This window comes from Gadus morhua, chromosome 5 (genome assembly GCF_902167405.1).
Source record: "Gadus morhua chromosome 5, gadMor3.0, whole genome shotgun sequence".
Lineage (NCBI taxonomy): Eukaryota > Metazoa > Chordata > Actinopteri > Gadiformes > Gadidae > Gadus > Gadus morhua.
The window spans coordinates 21,582,168-21,610,117 of NC_044052.1; the positions used below are offsets into that span (position 1 = coordinate 21,582,168).

General features: G+C 51.0%; 1 protein-coding gene across 7 annotated transcripts; it reads right to left on the reverse strand.

The window, feature by feature from the left end:
- Positions 1-34: 34 nt before the first annotated feature.
- Positions 35-27,934, reverse strand: klc1a (kinesin light chain 1a). 7 transcript variants are annotated; one of them, XR_003976731.1, is made up of 17 exons: positions 27,513-27,934; positions 22,439-22,712; positions 19,664-19,894; positions 19,330-19,408; positions 16,372-16,600; positions 15,182-15,269; positions 13,506-13,607; positions 12,072-12,245; positions 11,699-11,798; positions 11,300-11,352; positions 10,721-10,788; positions 9,895-10,003; positions 8,821-8,982; positions 4,932-5,065; positions 2,552-2,618; positions 374-2,037; positions 35-340 (listed from the first exon to the last, which is right to left on the reverse strand). XR_003976731.1 is itself a non-coding variant. In XM_030356058.1 (16 exons), exons 2-16 carry the CDS (start codon positions 22,709-22,711, stop codon positions 1,972-1,974), a joined length of 1,908 nt encoding a protein of 635 aa, XP_030211918.1. In that variant the 5' UTR covers position 22,712; positions 27,513-27,934; the 3' UTR covers positions 35-1,971. The 7 variants fall into 7 exon arrangements, 5 of the variants coding, with proteins under 5 accessions (XP_030211918.1, XP_030211917.1, XP_030211920.1 ...); XM_030356058.1 differs by having other exon boundaries at positions 35-2,037; positions 8,848-8,982; XM_030356057.1 differs by having other exon boundaries at positions 35-2,037.
- Between the last annotated feature and the right edge of the window lie 16 nt (positions 27,935-27,950).

Below are 27,950 nucleotides of genomic sequence, written 5' to 3' on the forward strand. Positions count from 1 at the left end.
GTTGTGTTCATGTAGATTGTGAATACACCGGAAGTTTCAAATGTAACAGGATTATATTTATTGTGTCGTTTTATTGTACAGTTATGTCTTTAGACGTTGCAATCCATCCCAGGACCAGTGTTGCCAGATTGGGCCAGATTTTCTGCCCAGTCTGGCAACACCGGTCAACACTCATCATCGGTGAGATCATCGGTGGTGGGCGTCGGTACGGCGACAGAAAATGGACAAAAGCGCAGACGTCCTGCAACCAGACAATCAACAGTTCTACTCTATAGAAGTTCAAATTACTTGTAGAAAAAGCCTTCAGTCCAACAATAAATACTTCTTAACACACTGTACTCTGACCTCAATAAAATAAATTTCTAAATGGCACTGAATGCAGGCCTGACTATTTACAAGGTTTTAGGCTACCTCATCTCAAAGGATCATTTATCGAAGAGATGAGGGGTAACTAGGTAAATCCTGGACCTTCTCGCACAGTCAACGCACACTTTCTCCAAACCACATTGTCTTAAATGAGGTCTACAGCTAAATAGGTTTTTATCAGGTTTACTTAAAACTTAAGTTATCCTGCCTAAATCAGGTTTTGTTCAAACAACGTCATAGTATTGCATTCAGGCTTAATTTAGGTGATTCCTTTAATTTAATTACATTTATAAAATTTTAATTTATCCCGGACGCATGATTATGATAAATTAATTATAAAATCCAAAGATAAGCTCATGTTGCTGCATAGACTAAAGTTAATGTTTCGGCTTTGAAATTGATCATCACGAAGGTGAAAGACCGGCACTTCTTATGAGGTCTTTTGAAAAGGAATATAATATATTATCACTAATATATTTTGGATTCTTTTTTAAAAAAAACCTGTTAAGATCCAATCTGTTTATTATAACATAATTTCTGCATGTAATAAGAAGCTCAAAGACAAACACTTGAAAATCAGTTTTAGATTCCTTGGTTTGGAAATAGCAGACAGCTTGCGCAGCGCACACCATATAATCTTCTGTGGGTATGAAGTTATTCTAATTATACACAAAGCGGCAAATATCTTAACCTTACTATGAATAATCCTTCATGTATAGCTCTAAGTTGCGAGCAAAAGTTAAACTAAATCATTAATAAATACATTTATCTAGATGGGGGCAGGATAGTCTGGAGGTCCTTACAGTATGGTCTGTAGAAAAAAAAATTCGTTTTCCACCACCAGTGCACATGGTTTGGGTTGAGAAAGTTTCGGGGTAGAACCTGTTCTCAACTAGTCAGTGTCACCATGGTAACTACATTTCTGACAATCCTGAGTGGATCTGCGTCTCATGTGCCAATGGAAGTATCCGGACAGTCCGCTTCTTCCGAGCAGCAGCCTTTAAAGATAGGCGTCTTCTATTTACACCCCATAGATATATATATATGCCTAGTCAGACCGCTAGGGGTCAGTCTCACACTATTTATATATATATATACCTGGTCAGACCGCTAGGGGACGTTCTCACACTATTTATATATATATATATGCCTGGTCAGACCGTTAGGGGGCAGTGCAAAAGATAAATCTAAAAAGCAAATGTAAACATACAACTTCATACACTGAGATATGTCCTTCTATCGACACAGGATGGACGGACGTTTTGGATGGAGAGAAAGTGTGGAACTGCCCACACACATACACACAGAAAGCTTATAAACACAGTATATCGCTGTTTAAAAAGTGAAGCAGAGGAAAACCACATCAGCCTTACGCTAGGAGGTGTACACCTCAGTCGAGAACACTCACACTCTCAGAACTTTACAAAGTGCAATAGAACCATTGAAGCTGTGTCGGCGGAACGGAGACAAGGCTAGCGGCGTTAGCTTAGCACGATGATTTTGCGGGCGTTGGCGAGGTCAGCTATTTACACTCTGGGCACAAGGGAGGGCGCGGGGACAGATGATGCGGCGGTCTGTCCGTCTGTGTGGAGGCAGTGGGGTCCGTCAAAGCGCCAGGTCGGTGTGGCTGGCACTCAGGTCGCGACTCATCCTCACACGATTATCTCGTCCCTGGAAAATAAAACAGGCAAAAAAGTGTTATACTCAGCTAACGTTGTAACTTTTAATTGTTCACGTGATGCAAGTTCAACAGTTTAGTATTTTTCCCTCGCTCTGCTCATTCTAGACAGTTAGCATAGTATAGCCTGTTAAAATCCCAACGGTTCAGTGTTTAACTGGTCTGGTGACGCTAGGCTAGTAGCACAACCTTGAATTGGATGGGCAATGCTAGGCTAACAGTACAGTATTTACCTAAGTTCTAGTGACGCTAAGCTAAGCTAAAAGTGTTCAACTAGGCTAGCAAGGGTTCCCCAATAGCATTTTATAATGTCTGTAGAGGTTGGTTTGGCACTATGCCATCAGTGTTTTGCTTGTGTGGAGATGCTGGGCTACCAAACCACAGTGATTAGGCCTGGTTTGGTGATGCTAGGCTACTAGAACACAGTGATTAGGCCTGGCTTGGCGATGCTAGCTAGCAGCAGCAGTGACGGTTAGCGTGAGTGAGGTTAGCACAGGAAGGCCTTACTTGGAAGATGTCCCCGGGAGTCTTGTCCGCCATGTTTAGCACTCCTAGCGAGCTCGCCCGCTTCATGCTGCACCCGATGAGACATGCAGGGAGAGGTCAGGGAGGGGGGTGGGGTTAGAGGTCAGGGGTGAACCTGGGGTGAGGGGTGGAGCTCGGTGGAGATGGAGGGTGGTGCTGGTTAGGACATCAGGGACTTTCACACACAGGTTAAAGTTCAACCACCAGAAACACCCAAAGAACCCTAATGTTGGAGGCCGTGTGAGCCCAGTGAGGGATGACTCTCTGTGGACTTAACGCTCTTCAAAGACCGCAAAGGTTATTCATAGAAATAACGCTCTTTTTCCCAGGGCTCCCCGTCAACTTCCAGAAAGTTCCCCATACATGTGACGTGTTATGCTACATAAGGCAACCACAAGTCCTGCATTTGTCTTTCCTATTAGTTTAAATATTAACTGAATGAACACACTGGACCATATTTGGGTGTATATCAGCTTATCAAAAAGTGTTTCGAACAATTCAAAGTTTCCTCATAAAATGGAAAAAGCCACCACTAGATGGCAGCAAACTCACTGCTGTGGTCCAGTGTGGAGTTACTCTTTAAAATCCACAAGAGTCCAGGAGCTGGTTGCATAGTTTAAGTTTAACAATGCAGCCCAGTGTTGTTTGACCCATGAAGAGAGATAGAGACCCGTAATGATGATGATGATGAAGATAAAATGATGTCATCAATGACATCATCACAGAGGACAGGAAATGGGAGACAGGAAACAGCCCGAAACAGCACACGGTCATGCAAAAAGAAAAAAAAAACATCCACTTAAAAGAGTTTATTTCATAAATAAAATCTCAACACTGCACAGAAAATTCAAAATATAAAAAAACAGCAGAGCCATGAAAACAAGTTAAGGGGAGCACAGTAAAACAATCCAAAGCGAAATGAGGAGAAATAAAAACGGAAGGGGAAACGAGGCGCCCACAGCCAGGGCCAGTAGAGGCACATCGCGACCTGGTTAGTGGTTACAGCTTCTGCTCCGCACTGGGAGCAAGCGTGCTTTGAAGCAGACGTTAGTAATACAGGAGCCGCCTCCCACATGCTGGTGGTTCACTGCTGGCCACGCCCCCCCGGCCGCACGCGAGTAGTGCACTTACTGGTTAGTATTGAGTCTCTGTTCCAGCACTGGGGCCAGCCCAGCAGAGACTCCCACCACCACCAACACACAGCCAGCGTTCCCAGCATGCTCTCGGCCCGTTTTTGTTTTTGTACTTTTGGCCCAGTCTGACCTGAACACTGTTTTTATTGAGGCCTGGATACACAGCAGTATAAGTACAACCAGAGGCCGGGGCTGTTGGGACTACAGCCAAGCCTCCGGGGAAGGTGTGTGTGTACAGCAGAGTACACGAGCGATGCAACAACAACAGCAGCAGCAGCAAACCCGTAGCCGGCCTTGTCACGTTGTTAGCTTGGCTGCACTGTAAACAAGCATGGTCAACAGGGGCCTTCACACAGCCGGGCTCATGCATGAGGGGGCCAACATCTCCCTTCTTCTTCTCCATCTTCTTCGTGTGCAAAGTTCAGCTCCAGCGTTTAGGAGCCCAGTGGAGCTCCAGCAGAGAGCAGCGCTGCATCTACAGTAACCCAGGCTGGAGGCAGGGTACTGGGGTAGTTACCAAGGGTGGAGGTAGGGTACTGGGGTAGTTACCAAGGGTGGGGGCAGGGTCCTGGGGTAGTTACCCAGGGTGGAGGCAGGGTACTGGGGTAGTTACCCAGGCTGGAGGCAGGGTACTGGGGGGTAGTTACCCAGGCTTAAGGCATGGTTCTGGGGGTAGTTAACCAGGGTGGAGGCAGGGTACTGGGGTATTTACCCAGGCTTAAGGCAGGGTACTGGGGGGTAGTTACCCAGTGAGAAAGGCAAGGGTCAGGGAATAGTTAATAGTTCAGGGGTAAAGCAGTTGTCTTGTAACCGAAAGGTTGCTAGTTCGATCCCCAGCTCCTCCTGGCTGAGTGCTGATGTGTCCCTGAGCAAGACACTTAACCCTAACTGCTCCTGACGAGCTGGCTGTCGCCTTGCATGGTTGACTCTGCCGTCGGTGTGTCAACGTGTGTATTAAACGATGTAAGTCGCTTTGGGTAAAAGCGTCTGCTAAATGCCCTAATTGTAATTGTAATCAAGGCTTAAGGCAGGGTACTGGGTATGGGATACTGGGGTAGTTACCCAGGCTTAAGGCATGGTTCTTGGGGTAGTAACCCAGGGTTGAGGCATGATTCTGGGGGGTATTTAGCCAGGGTAGAAACAGTGTTCTGGAGGTATTTAGCCAGGGTAGAAACAGGGTTCTGGGGGTATTCATCCAGAGTTGAGACACGTTTCTGGGGGGTAGTTACCCAGGGTTCTTGGGTTCGCTGTCCCGACCAGAGCCCCCTCCCTTCAGCTTGCGGACCAGCTTCTCGCTGCTGCGGCGGATGGAGGCTCGCAGCTTCCCGAAGGAGCCGCTCCTCTTCAGAGCCCCCGAGCCGTCCTGGGGAGAGGGGGCCGCACGGTTACACACTCACACACATTGATACACTCTTACTCACACACACACACTTATTTATACACTCTCTCACCCAAACACACATTGATACACCCTAAGTCACACACACACACACACACACTTATATATACACTCTCTCACCCCCACACACACACACACACACACACACACACACACACTTATATATACACTCTCTCACCCCCACGCATTGAAACACGGTCACTCACACACACACACATTTATATACACTCTCTCTCACACACACACACACACTTATATATACACTCTCTCACACACACGCACACACACGTATACACTCTCTCACCCACACACACACACACACACACACATTGACTCTCACTCACATTTATATACACACACTCAATCATTTATACACACTTGCCCTCACACAAACACACACACACAGATTTAGATACATACTTGAATACACAAAAACACACACACACACGCTACACATACAACCTCACAAATACATATACTGTAGATATATACACGGACTTTGGATATACATACTTAAATATACATTAATAAATATCCACCCCTCCACATACACACACACACACACACACACAATCACACACTCAGTGCCCTGCATACTTAACATAATCCAACGTTGTGTAAAGTGTGTCTCCTAATAAGTCTTATGTTCTTTCTTTCGGTTATTGTTTATGTTTATTATGATGTGTATTTCTGTCCCACAATGCAATGGGAGGAGGGTCCTGAGAGCTGGAGACATTGGAGCTTATAGCGTAACTAAACTCAGACATTTTGGGGGGGGTGGGGGGGGGGGGACCGGTCTGACCCCTGACCTCTGTCCCCCTCACACACACAGACCAGCGCATGGAACTTCATGATGGATCTCCCTCACACACGACTGACCCCTTCAGGGCTCTCTGACCTCTGACCCCCCAGGCCTGAGACCCGCCAGGGGCAGGCCGCGTGGGTGTGTGTGTCGGTCTGTGTGTGTGTGTGTGTGTGTGTGTGTGTGTGTGTGTGTGTGTGATGAAGACCCCACAGAGAGGAAGAAGGAGGAGGAGCCAGAGAAGGAGGCGTAGACCAGGTGGGCACAGAGTTAGGTTTTATTAGAAGAAAGACACACAGCAGGAAGCATCAGGACTGTCAGTGGATTAGTAATAAGAGACAGGAAGAAGAGAGCCAGCCAATCACAGATAAGACCCTCCCCCTCCCCACTGACTGATACACAGACGACCAATGGGCTGCATGCGGCAAACCAGGCGCTGGTTCTGATTGGTCGGATTAAGGGCCAGCCTAGCTACTAGCACAGCTACTAGCCAGGCTTTACCTGTTTAAACAGCTAGCTACTAGCCTAGCTACTAGCCGTTCAAACCGCTAGCTATTAGTCTATCTGCTTGCAGCCAACCACCGCTTGCCCATTGGCCGTCGTGCGACCTCTTATCGATGACATCACATAGAGCCGTTTAAAGATGACATCATAGCGGTTAATCGCGACACTAACGAGGCGTGTCACTGGAAACTCTACTCTAGGAGCCTTAAAGACACAGGGCAGCTTTTAAGAAGCTCCGCCCACATGCTGACAAACAGGTCAATATATTTACATGTTAGAATGGTACAGGCCTAGACACCCCGATGAACCCCCTCCAAATACAGACACATATAACCCTAACCCAAGACTTGAATTCTACAGAGAGAGGAAAGGAGATAGATAGATAAAGATAGAATGACCATAAACAAAGATAGAACGAAAGAAAGACAGCAGGGGGAGAGAGAGAGAGAGAGAGAGAGAGAGAGAGAGAGAGAGAGGGAGAGAGAGAGAGAGAGAGAGAGAGAGAGAGAGAGAGAGAGAGGAGGAGAGCTGCGTCAGGGCGAGTTGGGCGGTCGAGGCGTCCGTCATGCAGGAGAGAGAGTTTAGAACACCAACAAGGCATCTGGAGTTAAGGCTGCAGGTCCGAGCCGGGCGAGAGACACCGAGAGTGAGACCGCAGAACGAGGAGAGAGAGAGAGAGAAAGGAGGGAAGACATGTCCAGAAAGAGAGGAACAAAGATGAGGACATTTTGGACAAGATCAGCAGGTTAGACAAGATTAAAGACTGGAGGAGTGGAGATGATGGCTCAGGTTCACACACACACACACACACGCACACACACACACACACACGCACACGCACACGCACACGCACACACACACGCACACGCACACGCACACAGTCACTCACTCGCTCACACACACACACACACGCAATGAAAAAGGGTCCATCTCTCCAGAGGTAGAATTTGAGGGGGATTTGAAGAATTTTTGATCATTATAGAAAGAACTAAAGAACATCTAAGGGGAAGATGAAGATGGCATGGGTGTCAGATAGTGGACCAGGAGGCTCATGTATGCTACATGAACACCCCCACATCCAGGCTGGAGGTAGATACCAGATGTGGCCACTGGGGGGTGTATTACACACATTGGCCTCTAGGTGGTGCTTTAGGAGAAGATATTTATTCATCTTAATGGAGAGATGTTGTCCTTCACGAGTTGATATTGGTATCACTAAGAGCTCCCTCAAACACACACACATCTGCGCACACAGATACACACACATGTTTACATTCAAAATGACCCAGACAGATGAAAGGACGGTATTAAGCAGTGTTTTCATCCGTGTCATCCATGTCACGGGTCAGGAAACAACAGATGAGACGGAGATAAAACAGATGAAACCGTTAAAACACAGATACACATGCAGCAGCAGAGAGAGCAGTACAGTACAGAGCCCAGTGGTCCCACAGTGACCCAGGCAGGGGGGGGGGGGGGGGGGGGAGCCCTGGGGAGACTCGGAGGGGGGAGGGGGTGGGTGTAGGGTGGAGGGGAGACCCAGGGAGGGGGAGAGAGCCCTGGGGAGACTTTGTGGGGGGAGGGGGGGGGTGGAGGGGGGAGGGGGGGGGGGGGGGGGGGGAGGGGTGGAGGGGAGACCCAGGGAGGGCGAGAGAGCCCTGGGGAGACTTGTGGGGGGGAGGGGGTGGGTTGAGGGGGGAGGGGGGTGGGGGGGTGGGTGGAGGGGGGAGGGGAGACCCAGGGAGGGCGAGAGAGCCCTGGGGAGACTTTGTGGGTGGAGGGGGTGGGTGGAGCAGAGGCGTGACCCAGGGAGGGGGACTGAGTCCTGGGGGGGGGGGGGGGGGGGGGTAATGTGTGGTGTAAGTGTATCCGTGTTATGTTCCTCTAACTCAATGCGTGGATGTTGTTTATCAACACAATAAGCCCTGTGGGGGTGGCTGCTGCTGATTGGCCGGCCCGGGCTACAATGGCTGCTGTTGCTATGGGAACCCCCCGCGGGTCTGCCGTCTGCGGGCGGTGACAGGGGGGGCTCGGTGACATCACGGGTCATGTGACCGAGCTGCTACAGTATGCGTCACTGAACGCCCAGACGGAGACTAAAGGGAGAGACTCAGCGAGCCAATCAGCCTCGTTATCTCGTTAAGTGAGCACCGACAACCAATCAGCTGCTTCCTTTGCACACACTTACACCTACACTTACACAGTAGACTAAGTCACACTTCCTTGTGTGCACTGTGTAGTGTGTGTAGTGTGTGTTCTCTATGTATGTGTGCTCTGTAGTGTGTGTGTACACTGTGTATGTGTGCGTACTGTGTGTGCACTGTGTTTACACTGCGTGTGTGTGTTTTGACACTGTGTGTGTGTGTGTGTGCGTGTGCGAGGGAGAGACCAGTGGGCTGTGCGTTGTACTCACCCCGTTCCACTCCACGCTCATACTCACTTCCTGGCCGCCGTCGGGCCCCGTCTCGTACTTCACAGAGTCTGAGGTGAGGCTCTCCCGGCTGCTCTGCTTCTCACGCGCCTCGGGGTCACTCAAGACCTCCGCCACGCGCTGCTTATGCACCCCGTCCAGGCCCTGATGGGAGGCACTGGTTATACTGGGGATACTGGTACCATTACTAGTTATCGTACTGGTTATACTGGGGATACTGGTTATACTGGGGGTACTGGTATCCTGCTGCTTATGCACCCCGTCCCGGCCCTGATGGGAGGCACTGGTTATACTGGTACCACTATTAGTTATACTGGTACCAGTACTAGTTATACTACTGGTGATTCTGGTACCACTACTAGTAATACTACTGGTTATACTGGTGATACTGGTGGCATGATTACTGGTTAGACCAGTACCACTACTAGTTATACTGGTACCACTACAAGTTATACTACTGGTTATACTAACGTACCACTACTAGTGATACTGGTTACACGCGGCTTATGCACCGTGTCCAGGCCCTGCTGGTGTGACACTGGTTCTACCGGTTGTACTGGTAGTTGTACTGGTAGTTGTGGTTCTACTGGTAGTTGTACTGGTAGCTGTGGTTCTACTGGTAGTTGTACTGGTAGCTGTACTGGTAGCTGTACTGGTAGCTGTACTGGTAGTTGTGGTTCTACTGGTAGCTGTACTGGTAGCTGTACTGGTAGTTTTACTGGTAGTTGTGGTTCTACTGGTAGCTGTACTGGTAGCTGTACTGGTAGCTGTACTGGTAGCTGTGGTTATACTGGTAGCTGAACTGGGAGCTGTACTGGTAGCTGTACTGGTAGCTGTACTGGTAGTTGTGGTTCTACTGGTAGTTGTACTGGTAGCTGTACTGGTAGCTGTACTGGTAGTTGTGGTTCTACTGGTAGCTGTACTGGTAGCTGTACTGGTAGCTGTACTGGGAGCTGTGGTTCTACTGGTAGTTGTACTGGTAGCTGTACTGGTAGCTATACTGGTAGTTGTGGTTCTACTGGTAGCTGTACTGGGAGCTGTGGTTCTACTGGTCACCTGTTTCCTGGAGCGCAGTGCCACCTCCTCCAGGGTCTCCGCAGCCTCAAACTTGCCCTGCCTCTTGTAGAGGGCGCCCAGGTTCTTCAGGGTGGTGGTCACTGTGGGGCTGCACACACACACACACAGGTCACATCACACACACACACACACACACACACACAGGTCACATCACACACACACACACACACACACACACACACACACACACACACACACACACACACACACACCCAAGGTTCGCATCACAGACACACAGGTCACATCACATCACACACACACAGGTCACATCACACACACACACACACACACACGCACAAAGGTCACATCACACACACACACACACACACACACACACACACACACACACACACACACACGTCACATCACACAGACACACACATGTCAATCACACAGACACATACAAACACACACATGGGTCGAATCACACAGACACATACAAACACACACATGGGTCACATCACACACACACACACACACACACACACACACACACACACGTCACATCACACACACACACACACATGTCACGTCACACAGACACAGACACACACAAACATGTCACATCACACAGACACATACACACACACACGGGTCACATCACACACACACACACACACACACACACACACACACACACACACACACACACACACACACACACACACACACACACACACACACACACACACACACACACAGGTCACATCACACACACACACATAAGGTTCACATCACACACACTCACACACATACTCAAGCACACTCACGGGTCGCCTCACACCCCCGGTGTGTAGGGGCTCACCTGTCCACTTTGCAGGCCTTGTACCAGCCTCCGTACTCCCCGAACGGAGAGCCGTCCTTCTGCTTGCCCTGGAGGTCAGAACATGACGTCACACGTTACAACACAACGCCCCACAGTGAGTCCACACGGCGAGCTCAAGGGACACACGCTGTTGGAGCGGTCGGGAGAGGACTGGCTCATCAGACGTGACATCACAGAGAACACCGATAGGATGTGAGCCCTAACAGGACGTGACATCACAGAGAACACCGATAGGACGTGAGCCCCAACAGGACGTGACATCACAGAGAACACCGATAGGACGTGAGCCCTAACAGGACGTGACATCACAGAGAACACCGATAGGACGTGAGCCCCAACAGGACGTGACATCACAGAGAACACCGATAGGACGTGAGCCCTAACAGGACGTGACATCACAGAAACACCGATAGGATGTGAGCCCCAACAGGACGTGACATCACAGAGAACACGGATAGGACGTGAGCCCTAACAGGACGTGACATCACAGAGAACACCGATAGGATGTGAGCCCTAACAGGACGTGACATCACAGAGAACACCAATAGAGCAACTGACCTTGCTCTGCTCCTCCCTCTCCTCCGCGTGCATCCAGATGGGCTTGTTCTCATCTGGGGGGGGGGGGGGGAAGAGAGAGAGAGAGAGAGAGAGAGAGAGAGAGAGAGAGAGAGAGAGAGAGAGAGAGAGAGAGAGAGAGAGAGAGAGAGAGAGAGAGAGAGAGAGAGAATACTTTTGTCATAGTCATAGTAATAATAGTATCTGTGTGTACAGTATGCCTGTGTGTGTGTCTGTGTAAGCATGCGAGTGTGTGTGTGTATGTCTGTGTAAGCATGCGAGTGTGTGTGTGTGTGTGTGTGTGTGTGTGTGTGTGTGTGTGTGTGTGTGTGTGTGTGTGTGTGTGTGTGTGTGTGTGTGTGTGTGTGTGTCTGTGTGTGTGTGTGTGTGTGTGTGTCTCACCGTCCACAGAGCCGAACTCTCTCTCGTGAGCTCTGGTCAGGATCTCCTTGTAGAGCGTCTCGGCCTGCTTGAACTTCCCCTGCTTCAGGTAGCAGGAGGCCTGCACACACGCACACACACACGCACACGCACACACACACACACACGGACACACACACACACACACACACGCACACACACACACAGGTTAGAGTCCACTGTATCTCTGGAGTCCAGACATGTCATGAATTGCGATTACATCACAATGACGTCATCAGCCGACCTACATTCAACCTAATGGGAACAGTTTCCCAGTACGCCCAACCGTTTATGACCCCAGTAGCACACCGGTCTACGACGTCACCGTTCAAACGCGTCCTTCCCGCGGACTGACCAGGTTGTTCTTGGTCTTGGCCACGTTGGGGTCGTCTGGGCCCAGCTTGGACTGGTAGATCTCCAGGGCCCGCTGGTAGTAGTACTCCACCTCCTGGTACTTGCCCTGGTTCTGGCACAGCAGCGCCAGGTTGTTGAGCTGCTTGGCCACGTCCGGGTGCTCCTTCCCCAGCACCTGCACCGCGACACAGGGGGGCGTCAGCGCTACGGCTAGCCAGAGAGCTAGCCCACAGCTGGACCACATCTGGACCACAGCTAGCACACAGCTAGCCCACATCTGGACCACAGCTAACCAAACAGCTAACCCACAGCTAACCCACAGCTAGCACACAGCTAGCCCACATCTGGACCACAGCTAACCCATAGCTAGCACACAGCTAGCCAACATCTGGACCATAGCTAACCCACAGCTAGCTCAGAAAATACTTTCTGAAACAGATAGCCTAACATTACCAATAGCCAAACAGCTGGCCCTCAGACAAATACACACCAACCCTAACCTCCACATAGGTTTCCCTGTTAGCTGCAGGCTAGCCACAGGATAGCAAACACCATCAGCTAAGACAAGACTTCCTGCAGAGTAACCCCACAACACGGCTGGGAGCAGATCGGTGGTTATTGACCAGACTGGAGCACTGAAACACCACCGTGACCCCCGGGTTCAGAGTGGGTTCAGCATCCATAGGCCGGAAGGAAGACCCACTCCCCTCACACTCAGAGTCAACAGAAAGAGGAAACCACATGTTGGGATTCAGCCAGACTCGCATGGGCCCACAGAGTCTATCCTGAGCGGGAGAAGATAGAGGAACAGCTACATAAGAGCTGACCGCTCACTCTCACAAGACAGCACACCAAGGAAGGAAGGAAGGGAGGGAGGGAGAAGGAGAGACAGAGGCAGAGACAGAGGCAGAGACAGACATACAGAGAAGCAGCCCACATTGAGAACATGGACAGAGGCAGCCCAGGGGAATACCGATATACTCCACCCATCACCTAGATAGCGCCTGAGGCCACCAGACTGCTCCCTGCCGGTCCAGCGCACCGGGAGAACAGACTAACTGGAGCAACGCCTGGGTGGAGCTCTGAACAAAAGGACCTCTGAACAAGAGCTCTCAATTAGCGCTCTGAACAAGAGCTCCTGACGAGCGCTCCAAACAAAAGCTCTTAACGAGCACTCTTAACAACAGCTCCTAACAAGAGCTCTTAATGAGCACTCCTAACAAGAGCTCTTAATGAGCACTCCTAACAAGAGCTCTTAACGAGCACTCCTAACGAGCACTCTTAACAACAGCTCCCATCAAGCGCTCCTAACGAGCACTCCTAACAAGAGCTCTTAACGAGCGGTCTTAACAAGAGCTCCTAACGAGCCGTCCTAACGAGCACTCCTAACGAGTGCTCCTAACGAGCGGTCCTAACGAGCGCTCCTTTGACCTACCTTCTCTCTGATCTCCAGGGCTCTCTTACACAGAGGCTCCGCCTCCTTGTACTTCCCCCGCTTCCCGTAGAGCACGGCCAGGTTGTTCAGCGTGGCAGCCACCTGTCGGGGACACACACACACACACACACACACACACGCACACCGGAACCACACACACAAACACAACAGCGTTAATCTTCAGAGAGCCTTATGGTCGCACCCTCCACCACGCCCACCCGTGTGCCCAAAGTCAGACGAGCACGGTGATCTAGTGAGCTACGGATCGGCAGAGAGGAAGTGGATCAGGGCAAACAGGAAGTGATGCGGTGGTGAGACGGTCGGTCTTGTGATTCCAGTGAGCTGTGAATCCTTCGTGTTTGATTTGGAGGAAATACTATTATTGATCCTGCAGCTACCTACGAGAGGAGAGAGGAGAGGAGAGGACTGGAGAGAGAGAAGAGAAGAGAGAGGAGAGGAGTGGAGAGAGAGGAGAGAGGAGAGGAGAGGAGAAAGAGGACAGAGAGGAGGGAAGAGAAGAGATAAGAAGAGGGGGGAGGACAGGGAAGGAGCGAAGGGAGAGGAGAATGGAGAGGAGGGTCAGAGAGAAGAGAGGAGAGAGAGAGGGGAGAATAGAGGTGAGAGAAGCTCTCACTGAAGCTCAGTGAGGCGAGAGAAGAGAGGAGAAGAGGAGGGAGAAGAGAGGAGGGATAGGGAGAAAGGAGGTGAGAGTAACCTTAAAGATTGGGTGAGTGGAAAGATTAGGTGAATACTGATCAGAGGGGATTCACTGTTGGTCATGGATCCCAGTGTGTCAATCTGGGAATCGATCAGTACAATAGCTCTCCCTGTGGAACAAGGAGTGTGCTGATAGGACCAGAGAGGAAAGGGGAGGGGTCTGAACATGGAGTGTCCTGATAGGACCAGAGACAGGAGAGGGGAGGGGTCTAACCTCAGACGAAAGTGATGAAGATCCAGGCAGACGGTAACACCTGTCAAAGTTAGACCAGTTAAAAAGGACCTGGTTATGCTAGTTATGAGACTAACTGCCTAGTTATGCTAGTTATTAGAATAACTACCATTTGGCCGGGAATCACCTTGCGCGCAGGCTGTAAACGAACCAAACACCGTGCGTGAAGATGTCTGTCCACGAGAGCGGACTTTAACGACATTGTTCTCAGCCACGCCCTCTGTTCGCTGATTGGACGCACAACATTTGGACGGAGAAAACCCAAGAATATATCGCAAACCCAGACGTAGTACTGAAGGGAAATTAAAATTGAGCGGTAATACATAGGCGGGCGAGGCCAGGCTTGCAGTTCATAGCTAGATGGTCAGACACAGAGGAGAATTAGAGACTGCTCATGTGATGTTCCCTCTAGTATCTTAGCTACAGTTCAGTCAATACTTCATCCCACATCAGACAGACAGGCAGACACACAGACAGACAGACAGACAGACAGACAGACAGACAGACAGACAGACAGAGACAACTTTGCAGGCAGAAAGCTCTATACAGACGGACCTATACAGAGAGGCAGACAGACAGATAAACAGACACACCTATACAGACAGACAAAGACCGAGCTATACAGATGGACAGTCGGACAGACAGAGAGACAGAGAGACAGAGAGACAGACAGACAGACAGACAGACAGACAGACAGACAGACAGACAGACAGACAGACAGACTCACCGCGGGGTGGTCCCGGCCCAGGGTCTTCTCTCTGATGGCCAGAGCGTCATTCAAGAGGTTGGCCGCTTCCTTGTACTTATTCTGGTCCCTGAGAAACACACACACACACACACGTTATGGTGTGGTACCAGGATGGGGAACATGTGGGGGTCACCATGTTTAGTCCCCAAGTGGTCCCAGGTTGGGACCCCGGTTGGGACCACTTGGGGTCCTCCAAACACATAACCAGGTCTCACCTGTAGACCAGGGCCAGGACCACTTAGGGGTCCTAACACATAACCAGGTCTCACCTGTAGACCAGGACCACTTAGGGGTCCTAAAACATAACCAGGTCTCACCTGTAGACCAGGGCCAGGACCACTTAGGGGTCCTAACACATAACCAGGTCTCACCTGTAGACCAGGACCACTTAGGGGTCCTAACACATAACCAGGTCTCACCTGTAGACCAGGACCACTTAGGGGTCCTAACACATAACCAGGTCTCACCTGTAGACCAGGACCCCTTAGGGGTCCTAACACATGACCAGGTCTCACCTGTAGACCAGGGCCAGGACCACTCAGGGGTCCTAACACATAACCAGGTCTCACCTGTAGACCAGGACCACTTAGGGGTCCTAACACATGACCAGGTCTCACCTGTAGACCAGGGCCAGGACCACTTAGGGGTCCTAACACATAACCAGGTCTCACCTGTAGACCAGGACCACTTAGGGGTCCTAACACATAACCAGGTCTCACCTGTAGACCAGGACCAGGACCACATGGGGGTCCTAACACATAACCAGGTCTCACCTGTAGACCAGGACCACTTAGGGGTCCTAACACATGACCAGGTCTCACCTGTAGACCAGGACCACTTAGGGGTCCTAACACATGACCAGGTCTCACCTGTAGACCAGGACCACTTAGGGGTCCTAACACATGACCAGGTCTCACCTGTAGACCAGGGCCAGGACCACTTAGGGGTCCTAACACATAACCAGGTCTCACCTGTAGACCAGGACCACTTAGGGGTCCTAACACATGACCAGGGCTCACCTGTAGACCAGGACCACTTAGGGGTCCTAACACATGACCAGGTCTCACCTGTAGACCAGGGCCAGGACCACTTGGGGGTCCTCACACATAACCAAGTCTCACCTGTAGACCAGGACCACATGGGGGTCCTAACACATGACCAGGGCTCACCTGTAGACCAGGGCCAGGATGTTGAGCATGGTGGCCACGTCGGGGTGGTCGTGGCCCGAGGTCTTCTCCAGGTCCTCCAGGGCCTGCTTGCAGAGTGGCACGGCCACCTCGTAGCGGCCCTGCGACGCGTACTGGATCACCAGGTTGTGGAGGGTCCGCAGCCGCGCCGGGATCTCGTAGCCCCCCTGCTGGGCGGCGGCGGCGGCCGCACTGCAGTGGACCGTCTGGGCTGAGGGGGGGGGGGGGGGGGGGGGGGGGGGGCGGGGGGGGAGAGAGGGAGAGAGAGAGAGAGAGAGAGAGAGAGAGAGAGAGAGAGAGGGGGGGGCAGAGGGAGAGAGAGAGAGAGAGAGAGAGAGAGAGAGAGAGAGAGAGAGAGAGAGAGAGAGAGAGAGAGAGAGAGAGAGAGAGAGAGAGAGAGGGAGAGAGAGAGAGAGAGAGAGAGAGAGAGAGAGAGATGAGAGAGAGAGAGAGAGAGAGAGAGAGAGAGAGAGAGAGAGACAGACAGACAGACAGACAGACAGACAGACAGACAGACAGACAGACAGACAGACAGACAGACAGACAGGACAGGAAGAGGGGAATCAAGAAGAGAAGAACAACAAGGTTAGAACAGACTAAACCATTCATTGATCATCCGTTTGATTATAAATAGTCCCAGCAGTTCACTAGTTAACCAGTCCCAGCAGTTCACTAGTTAACCAGTCCCAGCAGTTCACTAGTTAACCAGTCCCAGCAGCGCTGTGGGTGGTGAAGGTTCAGACGGCCGACTGCAGCTCAAGCAGACCGGCACCCTGGGGTGACAGAGCAGACTGGGAGATGGACCGACCACGCAGCACCACACATATATCTCCCTCCCTCCCTCTCTCCCTCCCTCTCTCCCTCCCTCCCTCCCTCCCTCCCTCCCTCCCTCCCTCCCCTCTCTCTCAGATGAGTGGGAGCACGCTCAGATGGAGGCATGGTAGTTGATCGGGGATTCCTCCTCCTCTCCTTCATGGCCTCCTCCTCTCTCTTCTCCTATACAGCCATCCATTATGTGTGTCTGTGTCTCAGTGTGGTGTGTGTGTGTGGATTTGTATGTCTATGCGTTTGTGTGTATCAGAGGGTGGTAGGTGTGTATGTGTGTGTGTCCAGGGCAGAAGTACATGTTGTGTTGGTACTCTGGACACAACAGTACACCGTGGCAGACAGGAGTTCAGAAGACATGTTGACAGCATGCCAAACAAGTCAGCCCCACCCCCTGGACAGAGAGAGAGAGAGAGAGAGAGAGGTAGAGAGAGAGAGAGAGAGAGAGAGAGAGAGAGAGAGAGAGAGAGAGAGAGAGAGAGAGAGAGAGAGAGAGAGAGAGAGAGAGAGAGAGAGAGAGAGAGAGAGAGAGAGAGAGAGAGAGAGAGAGAGAGAGAGAGAGAGAGAGAGAGAGAGAGAGAGAGAGAGAGAGAGAACAGACGGAGAGAGAGAGAAACAAAAAGACAGAGACAGCCAGACAGCCAGACAGCCAGCCAGACAGCCAGACAGCCAGCCAGCCAGCCAGACAGCCAGCCAGACAGACAGACAGAGGGGGGCACCAGGAGCTTCATGGTGTACTTTGGCCCGACGAGAGGCTCCTAGTCTGGCCGCTGGCCAGCCTACAACAACAAGGCCGTGAGTTACGGAGCGGTGGCTCCGACCGAGCTGCTCAGGCCCCCGGACCCCGAGCCGGGGCCACAGTGGGGAAGGGAAACAAGAGAGAGTAGCGGTAACACGCCGTAGCCAAGAGGGCGCGTGAGGGACGGAGCTCTCCGACAAAGGGGGGATGAGAGACGACAGAACTGTCGTCTCTCATCCCCCCTTTGTCGGAGAGCTCCGTCCCTCACGCGCCCTCTTGACTACTCTACCCTCTTCTCTCCCCTCTCCTCTTCTCTTCCCTCCTCTTCCCCCTCCTCATATTTTTCCTCTTATCTTCTCCCCCCCCCCCTGACCTGCTGTAAACCAGGTGGTATTACTGAGAGGAGACGGGAGATGTGGGGGGAGGCGATCGAGGGTTCCCGGAGATGGAGAGAGTCTAGGAATGTTCCGGAACATTGGGACTTGTGGGACACGGGAGGTTGCGGAGGTCAGGAACGCGAGGGAACTAACTGGGTCACTGGGTCCCAGAGTGACAGGACCATAATAACACTGGTACCATGGAGAGAGAGAGAGACCAGGAACCTATAATAACACTGGTACCATGGAGAGACCAGGGACCTTTAATAACACTGGTACCATGGAGAGAGAGAGAGAGACCAGGAACCTATAATAACACTGGTACCATGACGAGAGACCAGGAACCTATAATAACACTGGTACCATGGAGAGAGAGAGAGAGACCAGGAACCTATAATAACACTGGTACCATGGAGAGAGAGAGAGAGACCAGGAACCTATAATAACACTGGTACCATGGAGAGAGAGAGAGAGACCAGGAACCTATAATAACACTGGTACCATGGAGAGACCAGGAACCTATAATAACACTGGTACCATGGAGAGAGAGAGAGAGACCAGGAACCTATAATAACACTGGTACCATGGAGAGACCAGGAACCTATAATAACACTGGTACCATGGAGAGAGAGAGAGAACAGGAACCTATCATAACACTGGTACCATGACGAGAGAGACCAGGAACCTATAATAACACTGGTACCATGGAGAGACCAGGGACCTTTAATAACACTGGTACCATGGAGAGAGAGAGAGAGACCAGGAACCTATAATAACACTGGTACCATGACGAGAGAGACCGGGAACCTATAATAACACTGGTACCATGACAAGAGAGACCACAGAACCAGGGCTAGGGTGGAGAGGAGAGGAGAGGAGAGGAGAGGAGAGGAGAGGAGAGGAGAGGAGAGGAGGAAACAATAGGCACGGAGAGGAGGAGACAGGAGCTTAGTGGAGAAGAGAAGGAGAGGAGAGAGGAGATGAAAGAGGAGAACTTACTGCCTGGGCTTTGGTCGTCCTGCTCATCTGGGAAGAGATCATCCAGGCTCTCCTTACTGGAGTCCGCATCCTTCTCCTCCTATAGGGAGGAGGGAGGGAGGAGGGGGAGGAGGAGAGGGGAGGAGAGGGGGAGGAAAGGGGGAGGAAAGGGGGAGAGAGAGGACGGTAACACAGAGGAGGAGACGGGGAGGAGAGGGGGAGGAGAGGGACGAGTTAAGACATTTCCAGGACCAAAATAAACACAGCGGACGCGATTGTGTGGGAGGACCCGAACAGACAACCGAGGTCTCTCTCGGACCCCCCCGGGGACCCGGACCCCCAGGGCTGGACTCACGGAGGGCGACAGGTCCTGGTCATACTTCTTGAGCTGGTTCATGAACTCCAGGTGCTTCTTCTCCTCCTCCAGCTGGGCCACGCTCTGCTCGCTCTTCTGCAGCTTCTGCTGTGTGTTGGCCAGCTCGTCCCGCAGCCACTGGTTCTCCTGCACCAGCCGCCGCACCTGGGCACGCAGCTTCTGCTTCTCCGACTCCACCGAGCTCAGGTGGCCGGACAGGGCCATCATCACCTGGGGGAGGGAGGAGGGGGAGGGAGGAGGGGGGAGGGGGAGAAGGAGGAGGGAGAGGAGGAAGGAGGGAGGAGGGAGGGAGGAGGGAGGAGGGGAAGGCGGGGGGGAGGAGGGGGGGAAGGAAAGGGGGAAGAGGGGAGGAGGGGGGAGGAGGGGGGAGGAGGGAGAAGGAAGGAGGGAGGGGGGAGCAAGGGGGGCGGAAGGGGGGAGGGAGGAGGGGGCGTGGTTAGAAAGGAGGAGGGAGGGGGAAGAGGGGAGGGAGGTGCGGTTAGGAGAGAGGAGGGGAGAGTAGGAAAGAGGAGGTAAGGTTATTAGCAAGGGGGTAGAAGATAGACAAGGAGGTAGAAGGTAAAGGTTAGGAGAAAGGAGATAGAGGTGAGGAGGAAGAGGTTAGGGGACAGGAAGCATTCAGGTAGAGGTTAGGAGACAGGAGGGAGAGGGTAGGGTATTGACAAAGGGGGAGGGGGCGAGGTTAGAAGCTAGGGGAGCCATGTATTTATAACACCATGCCTTCTATCTATAACCATCCTGCTGGGAGTTCAAACTGTGCTAGATGATGACTCAGCATCTGTGACTCATGCACCTGCAGCACTCCTCCTACGCAGAGAACACAGCCCAAACGCTAGAGTTCTCCTACGGCGTATTAAAGGGCTGCTCGATTACGGGGAAAATCATAATCACGAATTTTTTGCTCAATATTGAAATCACTATTATTCAAACGATTCATTAATTGATTTTGAAAACATGTTGTATTTATTCAGCATGTCTCTCAGAATTTCTTTTTGTAACTGAGAACTTTGAAATTTTGCCTTAAAACAAACCCACAAAATGGTCTAAAAGAAAATGTTCCAGTCTAAAATGATAAACAGATATGTATCCAGCTGTTCTGCCCTTTCTATAAAACAAAAACAAAAAAAATATTGAAAAACTCGATGATTTAAATTTTTTGATCGTTTGACGCTAAAAATCAAAATCGCGATCAAAATTCGATTAACCGCCCAGGCCCAGCGTATCACCATTACACTACACTGGCCTGTCTCAGAAGGGTTCGATACAGTACGGTACAGTACGGTATACTGGTGTGGCTGGGATTTGCACTTCCACTACAACGGGCTTTCCGCTTTGAAGCCTGGTTGTAATGGGAATGCAAATCCCAGCACAGCTGGGATTTGCATTCTCATTAAAACCAGGCTTCAAAGCGGGCTTCCTGCTGGAAGGTGCGTCTTTCACCGATGACGCGCTCAAGTCTTTTACTGCCTAGTTGGTTTTATATTATAGCCTACCATAAAATCTGATTTATTGGTTCAAGACGCATAATGATTTCCGTGATGATGAATTCAGTAAGAGGTTCAATATTCCCCTCTCTGCTTCCTAATCTCACTGGACCATCTACAGGTTCTCACTGCACCATCTACAGGTTCTCACTACATCATCTACAGGTTCTCATTACACCATCTACAGGTTCTCACTACATCATCTACAGGTTCTCACTACACCATCTACAGGTTCTCACTACATCATCTACAGGTTCTCACTGCACCATCTACAGGTTCTCACTACATCATCTACAGGTTCTCACTACACCATCTACAGGTTCTCACTAGACCATCTACAGGTTCTCACTACACCATCTACAGGTTCTCACTGCACCATCTACAGGTTCTCACTACATCATCGACAGGTTCTCACTGCACCATCTACAGGTTCTCACTGCACCATCTACAGGTTCTCACTACATCATCTACAGGTTCTCACTACACCATCTACAGGTTCTCACTACATCATCTACAGGTTCTCACTGCACCATCTACAGGTTCTCACTACACCATCTACAGGTTCTCACTACACCATCTACAGGTTCTCACTACATCATCTACAGGTTCTCACTGCACCATCTACAGGTTCTCACTGCACCATCTACAGGTTCTCCTGTCCTACACCATCTACAGGTTCTCACTACATCATCTACAGGTTCTCACTACACCATCTACAGGTTCTCACTGCACCATCTACAGGTTCTCACTGCACCATCTACAGGTTCTCACTGCACCATCTACAGGTTCTCACTGCACCATCTACAGGTTCTCACTACACCATCTACAGGTTCTCCTGTCCTACACCATCTACAGGTTCCTCTGTCCTACACCAGGTTTGATCCTCCGTTCTACTACAGATCATGTTATCTTCCCCTCGATTTCGGAAGAACTGAATCGGGCAATAAAATCATAAAACAACTGCAGGTTCAGAAAGTTAAAGTCCTGCCATGAGTCAGCTGCTGTCAGGTGTTGCTACGGTTACTCCTAGCTAGTCCCTCGTCCAGAGGGCTGACTGCAAATACCGGTGTGGACTTTGGCTGTCTAGGAGGGGGGCTGGTACTCAATGCTGGACTGGACTTTACCCATGTGGAACCTAGTCTCGCTACACTCAGACAGTGACGGCTGGGTCTAAATCCTGGACTGGCCCTTTCCGGTGTTGACCTGGAAGCTTCAACTAAGCGGCCCTCGCCCCTCACCAGAGACCGGGACGACAGCTCCGTCGACTCACCTGCGCCTCGCTCAGCCCCAGCTCCAGCATGTCCAGGCTCTTGCGGATGAGGAGCGACTTCTCCTCCACCAGCACCCCCTGCTCCTCCTGCTTCAGGCAGCGCAGCGTGCCCAGCACCCCGTCCAGGATGGAGTGGTGCTCCTGCTTCAGCGCGTCCAGGCCCTGGATCACCTGCCGCGTCCGGGAGATGATCTCCTCCTGGCACATCCTGTCCTCCCCGGAGGGGTCCTCGTCCTCCTTCACACACACCATGGTGGACATGTCCTCTCGCATCCTGGGCAGAGGGACGGACACAGGGGTCGGGGTTAATGTCGGGCTCACTGACGATCCAGAACCTGTGTGTAGCCTTTAGACAAAGATGTTAAATTGACTTGCACATATTTACATTTACATTAAAGGGGATTCGTGCTGCCGCTTTTATCCAAAGCGACCATTCATTCACACATTCACACACCGACGGCGGAGTCGACCACACAAGGCGACAGCCAGCTCGTCAAGAGCAGTCAGGGTGAGGTGTCTTGCTCAGGGACACCTCGACACTCAGCTAGGAGGAGCCGGGGATCGAATTGCAACCTTCAGGTTACCGGTCAACCCGCTCTACTTCCTGCGCTACTGCCCCCCCGCATTCACACATCCATCCATTCACACACGGCGCTGTCGTCCATGCACAGCGTGACCCGTTTCGTCTGGAGCCGTGAGGGGTCAGCTGCCTTGCTCCAGTACACCACAACAGAGGGCTAGGACGGAACCAGCAACCCTCGGCCAGGGAACTCTGTGGTACTGGAACCCATTAGCCCTGGATCATTAACCAGTGGCTGCGGGTAAAACCGTGGGCGTCATTCGCCTAGCAGCCATCTTGGTTATATCTTGGTTGGTCCGTTAAGGACCGAGATGGCTGCCAGGTGAATAAGGCCGGCAGACCTGTGATGTTTGGGTCGGGGTCGTTAGTCGGCCCCCTCAAAGGCTCCTAGTGCGAAACCAAAGCCCTTTGAAATCAAATCTCACCACTTAAACACATTATCGGAAATCCCTGCTTTGAGTCAATGAGGCATAAAAAGCAACAGCCAGCCCATTTCCAGCGAGAGCTATAAAAAGTTTTCCCCCACCGTTTATTGACCTGAGGCTTTACACGAACCGATCGATCGTGTTCTCTGAAACATGGAGAGGAACAGGCGCCTGGAGCAGGCCATGAGCTGGCCAGGAACAGAGGCCATGAGGAGGCCAGGACCAGGCCAGGAGCAGAGGCCAGCAGTAGGCCAGGAGCACAAAGACAAACAAGGGGAAGGCCGCCAAGACACACGCTGTACAAACAGCGGTTTGGTTAATGCTCTCCCACCTATTTACCTATACTGGTCCATTACTACAGTGTTACTGGGACTGTTATCGAAATGTTGACGCTACATTGGTGGTCCTAGGTTCGAGTCAATAAGGGTCGTTAGTAATGATGACAACATCAGCTAGTTTGCTGGGTTCATGAGTCTGATGAGCTGGTGGGAAAGCTGGTAGATTACATGGATTTCACCTCCCCCAAATATGGTCATGTAGTTTAGTTTTAGTTTATTTGTTTATAGTTTTGTGGACAGTCCCCTTTGAGAAGGAGCAGCTTTAGCCTATTTGGCTCATTTCCATCTGTAGTCCCCCAGCCAGTTGTCAGTAGGCAACCTACAATACATAACAGTAAAACAAATGAAAAAAAATACATTCCATTTATAATTACAGCAGGCCTGGGCAAAAAGGGGAAAAAGACAAACAAACATATTGCACACAGTTGGAGCAAGAACAAACAGGCAGGCACAGATGATGGCAAAGATAATGTGTACTTGTAGGTACTGGTTGGCGGTGGGGTCACCTCAGACCAGTACCTACACGACCAAACTGGTTAAGGGGCGAGGTCACCTGACTGTGGGTTGAGGTGGCTTTAGGGAAGGGCTGCTTTGGACCTGAAGTGAAACTCAGAGGCACAGCACTCGGCTTCCTGTTTTGATCCGAAATCTTTTATTTAGGTCTTGACACAAAGCAGAACACTGTGCGGAGCCGGCGGACGATTGTTCACTGCTCACTTTCTCTGAGGAAACTGGTTCCAACTTTCAATTGCCATTCAGTGAATTCGTGCCGTACTTGAATGATCACATTTTAATGGATACGATCTAGAGCAGAAAGGTGCAGCCAACTGCGCAGTGACACACCTCCCCTGCCTTGATCCCTTACGTCCCTGAACAAACAGAGCGGATACATTCCTGTACATGAATCATCCTCATCCGTCATCATCTAGTGATTGATCAAACATAGGATACAACCCGGGAAAAAATGAATCACTCCGAATCTCATTCAGCAGATGGTTTGATTAAACGTTACAGTGAGCCACTCATGAGTTGCCATTGCAGTACCCTCTGTCCACCAGCGGTGGCGCTCGCCCTTAGGGGTTTTAACCTCGGCACTCACTCGGTCGCTCTTCCAAGACCACAATGAGCCGAAGCAGGTCGTTTATGACCGCTGGCGGTGGCCCACATGACAGCAGCCTCCATGCTCTGTATCTTCTCATTGTACTCATCATATGGACCTGGAGGGCGAGACGGGCGAGGAAGCGTTGATGGGAGACAGAGCTACCACTGTCCAATCAGCCTACAGCCCAGCCTGTTGAAGGCCTAGCCTACATGGGACTCCATAGTCAAATATCAAAAAGGTAAAATTAGCACCACCGCTAACTACTAGGAGATACAATGTACTGGGGTACGGCAGGAGGCCAACTCAGACTGGTGTTATTTTCGGTGGTTGAAAACAGACTTGTTTAAAATGGCGGCCACAGGAAGTGACACCCATCGACCACTCGCTAAAAGGTGAACACCAGGTAGCACATCGGCAGATCACAGGCGGTCTGGTCGTGAGCTTGTGGTTCTGGCTGGTACACGGAGATGGACCTTCCACTCACAGAACACATGGACCCGTAGATGGTTCTTCCCACTGGTTCTGCTTTAAAACAAGACAACAGCAGCACTGGTGTCCCGGTGGAACCATCTATGCCAGGTCCACCAAGACACCAGTACCAGCGGTGAGCTCCTGGTGTCTGGTGTTGTGTTTGTCTTGGTTGCTGACGCAAGCTCCAGACAGCAGATCTTCCCTTGGCAGCCGTAACTGATGAATACTTGTCCTGTTGCTGATTAAGGAATCTAACATCATCTCTAGCAGCCGTGCCACATGACAGCACTATTATTATTTAATAGAGCAGATAGAGGAGATGAACCAGCAGGCAGTAGAGATGGACCAGCAGATAGAGGAGATGAACCAGCGGCCGACAGGTGGAAAAACATGAAGGCAACAACAAGTGGTCCCCAAGGTAGTATGAGGTTGTGTCAGTCAGACTGAGGGGAGCTTGCCGTTGCCATGGGGACGGACCAGATTAAACACCACAACCCAGGGGGAGAGTTGTTACCTATCTGGCAATGTTTACGTTCAGTCGTTACAAGTGAAACGTTGGAAGTGTGTGTGTGTGTGTGTGTGTGTGTGTGTGTGTGTGTGTGTGTGTGTGTGTGTGTGTGTGTGTGTGTGTGTGTGTGTGTGTGTGTGTGTGTGTGTGTGTGTGTGTGGAGGCTACACTGGGACCCACTGTGGCTGTGTTGTTGTCTCCACAACACACACAGCGCATTCACACACACACACGCAAGCAGGCGAGCTCCCCGCGCGGAATACCAACAACATGCGCACATGCCCCATCACGCGACTCCCAGTGGCACTGGTATCCCAGGGTGCATCAGAAATGCATTTAGCCCCTCTATCAATGATGTTACATTTACAGCTCTTTGTGTAGGTCTTAGGCTAGAAATGACAACCCTTAGGTGTTAGGTTATAGACGGCTAAGTTTAGTGTCAGGTTAGAGATGGTTTAGTTTAGTGTTAGGCGAAAGATGGTTTAGTTTAGGTATGAGGTTATAGACGGTTAAAGTGAAGGATTATACTAACACCGCCATAAGGTGTATTACTTCTGTATTTCCCCTAATACAGAAGTATTGGGTGACATACACAGAAGTATTAGGTGTACTAGGTGTATAAGGTGTATTAACAGAGGTCTTATTACACCAACTTCTACATTGTCTACCTGTGCTATATGGGATTAAAAGAGACTGTGTAAAATAACAATCTGTATATTATGTTTTAGATACATTTAAAACAAGGAAACTAATTATTATATATTATAGTGTCAACATGCCTCAGATATAGTATATTCCAAAACCAAACCAGCAGAAGATAACGCTAGACACATTGATTTAATCAAATTTAATGTATGTGACGTCAAATCTTGGATTCCCTTTAATCCCAAAGATGCCAAGAAGAGAAACCAGGTTTATGTTGTCCTGTACAGCACCCTAATCCCGACCAGGGTGGACGGTTAATGGCAGATCGGCAAGATTCGGGTTTTGAACCGAGGCTGACTTCCTGAACTCCACATCTGAAACTCTTGGTTTCATTTTGGTATTAAAAAAATAAAGAATGTTTCACTGCTGCCGATATTACCGTACTCAGTAAACACACAAGTATTACATGTAATACACAGGTCCACGATAGGTTGGCCACTCAATGCAGTTTACCGTGAATATACTGGATCTCATAGAGATCTTCTAAAGGCACATGTTTGGCAGAGTTTCAAGCACAGGAGAGAGTTGATTTATGGGGAAATCTGCCACACTGTGGAACAGAACCCGTCAACACACGGCTCCGGTCCGCCACGCAGAACCAGATCCACTACCAGGCAGAACCAGATCCACTACACGGATTACATTCCGCATATCTCCTCCCCACAACACGGATTAACCTGCAGGACCAGTCGGGACGCTTTGAGTCCTTCACACCGCAGAGGCTCCGTCTACATCCCGGAACACATGCTACCATCCCACATCCACAGACAGGACCTTGACCTGGACCTGGACCTGGACGTCCCGCATCCAGTAACACAAGAGAACCAAAGAAACATGTTCAAGTCCACATGTCCCACACACCATGACCACTGACAACACTTCCCCTGAGCTCCAGGGTTAGGGTGGAAGTGCGCCGGGGCGCGGGGGTTAGACGGAGCCGCTTACCGTTCTCCAGGACGTCCGCCGCCAGCGGAACCGGTCGCGTCTGTTCCTTGACCTCTGACCTCAGGTATATTACAACGATACGAACTCTTTATGTCGTTTCCGTAGACCCGTACTATCGCCACACCGTGCGCCCGGACGCTCAGAGTCCTGGACCTGGTCAGCAGGAGATCATGTCGTCTCTCGGGGTGAACCGCGGAGGAGTCGCTTCTGACGCGCGGCTAGCATCGAGCTACATAGCTAGCTGCTGTCCCTCAGCAGGCCGGGTGAGGTTGTTGTCTGTCCCGGGTCGAGTGTAACCCCCCAGCGGGACCGTCTTAATAATAGGATCCCGTTAGAAGCAGGTGAGAAAGGAGAGTGAAGACGCAGACCGCGGAGGGGTTGACAGCTCGCTAGTCCGCTGGCTCCACTGCGGCTGCGCACACACCCCCCTCCCCACCC